The sequence below is a fragment of the Sphaeroforma arctica genome (genome assembly GCF_001186125.1).
Source record: "Sphaeroforma arctica JP610 unplaced genomic scaffold supercont1.919, whole genome shotgun sequence".
Lineage (NCBI taxonomy): Eukaryota > Ichthyosporea > Ichthyophonida > Sphaeroforma > Sphaeroforma arctica.
Window position 1 is genome coordinate 5,025 of NW_014039639.1, and position 5,307 is coordinate 10,331.

Here is a 5,307-nt window from a genome sequence, read left to right on the forward strand (position 1 = left end):
CACGCATACACGCATGAAAAACATACATGCATGCACAAAGACACACATACACCCATACACATGTACCCACATACACATACATACGTATAGACATATACACGCATACACATACATACGCATAGACAGATATACACGCATACACATACATACGCATAGACATAAATACATACACACACATACAAATTCACTTATACACACATACACACACATCCATATACACATATACACATATATACACATACACATACACATACATATACATACACATTTACACACATACACACAGATAATTTGAGTCATGCATTCCCTTCCCACTCACCAGTCGGTGGCGCAGTGAATGTCATTATGTGCGCTGTGTAGATATCGCACAAACCCGCCGATGGTCCACATCCCATCGGCGTCTTTGTATTGGTCGTATATGGCTTGGATACGGGCGCCGTTGGTCTCCTATGTTACAAGTGACATGTAGGTACAATATGTAGGTAAACTAAGAACGTCAGGTAACGCAATGCGCTTGGTAGTCAACAACTCAAGGGTTCACTTTCGTACTTTATTGGGTTTTAGGGATTATTGAAATGATTGCTAAGTTAAGTACGGAATGGTCAGTTACGATACCAAAAGAAATGACACGTGTCAAATGACAAAGCTCTACAGTGTCACAAAGATGGAATGACACCGGGCAGCTGACACGTGTCACATGTGTCGTATCCATACGACTCTAAAACCCTAAACCCCTAAAACCCTAACAGACTCCTTAACCCATCCACACGTACAGCCTTAACTGACCCTTTAACCCAGCCTCACGTACAGTCATAACAGGCCCTTTCACACACACAGTCCTAACAGGCCTTTGCCCTCATCGTCTGTGCTTACCTGGTCCATCTGATCGGTTGTGATGAAGCGTGTGACTTGGTCGATGGTCCAGTACACTCCTGGGCCGTTGTGGGTCTGTCGTCGCAGTGATCGGTCCACAAACACCTGTGCCTCGCCACTGCGCAGGTGCACTGTGTCCATGAACCGCTGGAAGGACTCCACCGACGTCACCTGCAGCCCAACCCACACAAGCCACAGCCCATGGGGTGGGGCAGAGACAGCCGCACACGCACAGGTGAAAAGGGGCCACGAGCGTATGACAGGATGGCAGAGGGGTATGGTGAGGCATGGCGTGTGTCAGGTTGTGGTTGCCATGGAGATGTGGCGGTGTAACATTATTGACTGAATGGAAGACGAATTGCCAAACAGCAGCGGAGACTGACAGAGGAGTGATATGGAGCAAAGGTCAAGAGTTGTCACCAGACCTCCATATGGCGGCCTCACGTCTGCTACGAGACTATAACAAGGGCAATATGAATGTGCACGTGCCAATAGCACTGTTGAATGTGTATTAGACTGTAATAAGGGCAATATGAATGTGCACGTGGCAATAGCACTGTTGAATGTGTATTAGACTGTAATAAGGGCAAAATGAATGTGCACGTGGCAATAGCACTGTTGAATGTGTATTAGACTGTAATAAGGACAATATGAATGTGCACGTGGCAATAGCGCTGTTGAATGTGTGCCGTGGCAGATTGCAATGTTCGCGATCACCAACGGATGTCAGAAGAAAATCAATACATTCACCATACAAAAGTTGTTGCGAGGGATCTCCGAATGTTAAAGTGAAAGGGTTTGGAACCATTTCACAATGGTGTCACGTGTCATCGCCAAATACGTACAGGCCGCTATACAGCCGCCATGTGGCTAGCATATCAGTGGAGTGGGTGTCACAAGGAGAGTGTACTTGTGCCCTTGAGAGGTGACAGAGTTGAAGCGGTGTGTGTGGATGATACTGTTGTACAGTAAACAATTTAACAATTAAAGAGTAAACAGAGTAGCGCAGAGGACACGGCGTGGTGGACTGCGTGTTGTGTTGTTGTGAGTTTAAGTCCGTTGTGAGGTCATATTGTTGTGTGCGTCTAATATAACGTACGAGCACAGTAAATATTTGGATTTGATAAACGCAATAGAGGACAGACAGCGAGTGATCATTGCTGTCACAAACATGTAGATATCGCATTAAATTACTCACACGCTTCGTTTCCGCAGTTGGCCTTGACCATTAGTGCGTGCAGTGGCTGCATGTGCCGATTAGGGTATGGAGTGTAGGGTTTAGGGTTTAGGGTTTACACTGCTGTACCTTATTGCCCCCATCGGTCGCTTGGTAGATCAGCTGCACACACTCGGCAGTCGACACCTTCACATTCAGTGCACTGCACAACGACGACAGGTCCTGTGCAACAGACGACAGATATGAGCACACCACCACTAAACCGTACAATCTTAGATGTCTGTTTAAACCGTCCAATCTTAGATATCTACTTAAACCGTACAATCTTAGATATGTACTTAAACCGTGCAATATTAGATATATACTTAAACCGTACAATCTTAGATATATACTTAAACCGTACAATCTTAGATATATACTTAAGCCGACAATCTTATATCTGCTTAAACCGTACAATCCAAGATGTCTGCTTAAACCGTACAATCTTAGATGTCTGCTTAAACAGTACAATCTTAGATATATACTTACACCGTACAATCTTAGATATATACTTCAACCTTACAATCTTAGATATATATTTGAACCGTACAATCTTAGATATCGTCTTAAACCGTACAATCTTAAATATATACTTAAACAGTACAATATGAGATATCTTCTTAAACCGTACAATCTTAAGTATATACTTAAACCGTACAATATTAGATATCTGCTTAAACCGTACAATCTTAGATGTCTGCTTAAACCGTACAATCTTAGATATCTGCTCAAACCGTACAATCTTAGATGTCTGCTTAAACCGTACAATCTTAGATATATACTTAAACCGTACAATCTGAGATATCTGCTTAAACGAATAATCTTAGATATGTACGTAAACCGTACAATCTTAGATATATACGTAAACCGTACAATCTTACACATCTGCGTAAACCGTACAATCTTACATATATACGTAAACCGTACAATCTTACATATCTGCTTAAACCGTGAATCCTTAGATGTCTGCTTGAATGTATGCTCCGCCCGATACACAGAAAGCGTCAGATATTTGTTCGTCTACAAAACGACCACGTCATGTAAGGTCACAAACAGTATCCGGTTGACAGAATTGAAATATGATTTTATTTATTGGCGGCAAGGGATGATATGTGCGCCGTCTGTAATATATCACAAACATCTCTCACGAGGCGACACTCCGCATTGGCACACTACTTACTGTCACGTCCATGCTGCGACACTTTGTGCTTTTGTCCACACGGGAGCGTTGGCGCCACTCTCTCCTGACCCACCTGTGCAATGGCGCATGGTCACGTGTCGCAGTGCAGGTGAACAAACGATGTACAAGCATACCATTCTATGGTATCAAGCAAATAAACACTCAGGTCAGCAAAGAATGTACAAGCATGACATTCTATGGTATCAAACAAATAAACACTGGGGTCAACAAAGGACGTGCAAGCATACCATTCTATGGTATAAACAAATAAACACTGGGGTCAACAAAGGATGTGCAAGCATACCATTCTATGGTATAAAACAAATAAACACACAGGCCAACACAGGATGTACAAGCATACCATTCTATGGTATCAAACAAATAAACACTCAGGTCAACAAAGGCTGTACAAGCATACAATTCAAATAAACACACAGGTCAGCAAACGATGTACAAGCATACAATTCCAATGTATCAAACAAATAAATACAAATGCGATCAGGGTCTCTGTGCACTCCTACGTCTGTGTGTACAGCATGGCATCTTGGAGAAACGGATGGATAGGCGTAGGTGCAATCTTTAGTATTCTGAGACTCTACGTCCACTCAAGTCAGTGTTTTTCATGGGCTATGAATGCCAAACATAACAGCATCAAAGAACAACCTCTGGTGAATGTCATAATACGAACCCACAAGGTAGTGCTTTTCATGTTTTAGGGTTTAGGGTTTTTTGCGCTCAATGAAAAGTCTGAGCCGTTCATGGCTGAAGGGTGCACCCATTGCACCGTCGCATGCATCGTCTAACTATCGTATGTTCACTCACTGCTTAGAGAAACTCCGAGGTCACTCTGCCCAAAAACGACTGCACACAGTCACCGGACGCGGTTTGGGGTATAACCATTCTCTGCTGCAAGAGCAAACACCCGCCTGTTCACATCACGGGGAAGCGAGAGATGGGTCAACTCACCTGTAAGCGTATACGCCCACCATCACTGCAGTCACTCCCAGACACACAGCATTAGAACACATGTTTGAGTGGCTGGATGCCATAGGGACGATTGTACGGGCACTCCATACACATAGACACAATATCAGCTAAGCATGTTCACACAACACGCTTCTCTGACACACCTGCCACACACATGGACACAATATCAGCAAAGCATGTTCACCCGCGCACGCTCGACACACCTGCGTGGCATATCATATCAGTTGTCGAAAACGAACCCACATAGATCAAACACAACCCCCGACACCAAAACGCCCGCCATTCAGCAAACCATCCCCCGCCACTTGCAGGTGGTGACTGCTTGAGTAGTCCAAGTGACAACTGACAGTGACTTACAGGTGGTAGCTGTTGACGATAGTTCACTTGCAGGTGGTGAATGCTTGAGCAGTGCAAGTGACAACTGATAATGACTTACAGGTGGTAGCTGTTAACGATGGTTCACTTGCAGGTGATGAATGCTTGAGCAGTGTAAGTGACAACTGACAATGACTTACAGGTGGTAGCTGTTGACGATGGTGTCACCTTCCCGACACCCGCGCCGATCCTCCGTCAGTGCGTGCAGAGCACAGATCCACTCATTCCGCTGTTAGATGTGCATTTGACACAGTGGGAATAAGGTGTGCAATTGAAATGAGATGTGCAATTAACATAAGATGTATATTTGGCATAAACCCATTGGCATGTGCAATGGGAATAAGATGTACAATTGGCACAAAAATGTACAATTGGCACAAAAATGTACAATTGGCACAAAAATGTACAATTGGCACAAAAATGTACAATTGCTTGTTCAAGTACGTACGACAAGGAAAAAATATGCAGTGTTCCTTACCTCGGCAACGCTTTTTGTTAGAACACCTAATTCTTCGTACTTCTCCCCAAAGATAACGAGAAATCCTAACTCCGGATTGGCATTATCTTTGAGTTTCCGCCAAAATCTTCCAAATCGAGCAATTCGAATTTCATGCACACTTTCTAGCGTGATGTATTTGATCTGTATAGACATCAGTGGGGATTGGATCGTAATTGA

At 43.8% G+C, this 5,307-nt stretch overlaps 1 protein-coding gene across 1 annotated transcript in view; it reads right to left on the reverse strand.

Moving 5' to 3' along the window:
• The window catches only part of SARC_09258 (hypothetical protein), a gene marked incomplete at its 3' end in the record, with an annotated part of 12,047 nt that overhangs the window by 4,907 nt on the left and 1,833 nt on the right, over window positions 1–5,307 (reverse strand). The window contains exons 3-8 of the mRNA XM_014296733.1: window positions 5,110–5,271; window positions 4,772–4,860; window positions 3,270–3,342; window positions 2,180–2,272; window positions 874–1,044; window positions 320–447 (exon numbers count right to left, since the gene is read on the reverse strand). Of these exons, the coding sequence (XP_014152208.1) occupies window positions 320–447; window positions 874–1,044; window positions 2,180–2,272; window positions 3,270–3,342; window positions 4,772–4,860; window positions 5,110–5,271 (716 nt within the window). The remainder of the gene's footprint in view (window positions 1–319; window positions 448–873; window positions 1,045–2,179; window positions 2,273–3,269; window positions 3,343–4,771; window positions 4,861–5,109; window positions 5,272–5,307) is intronic.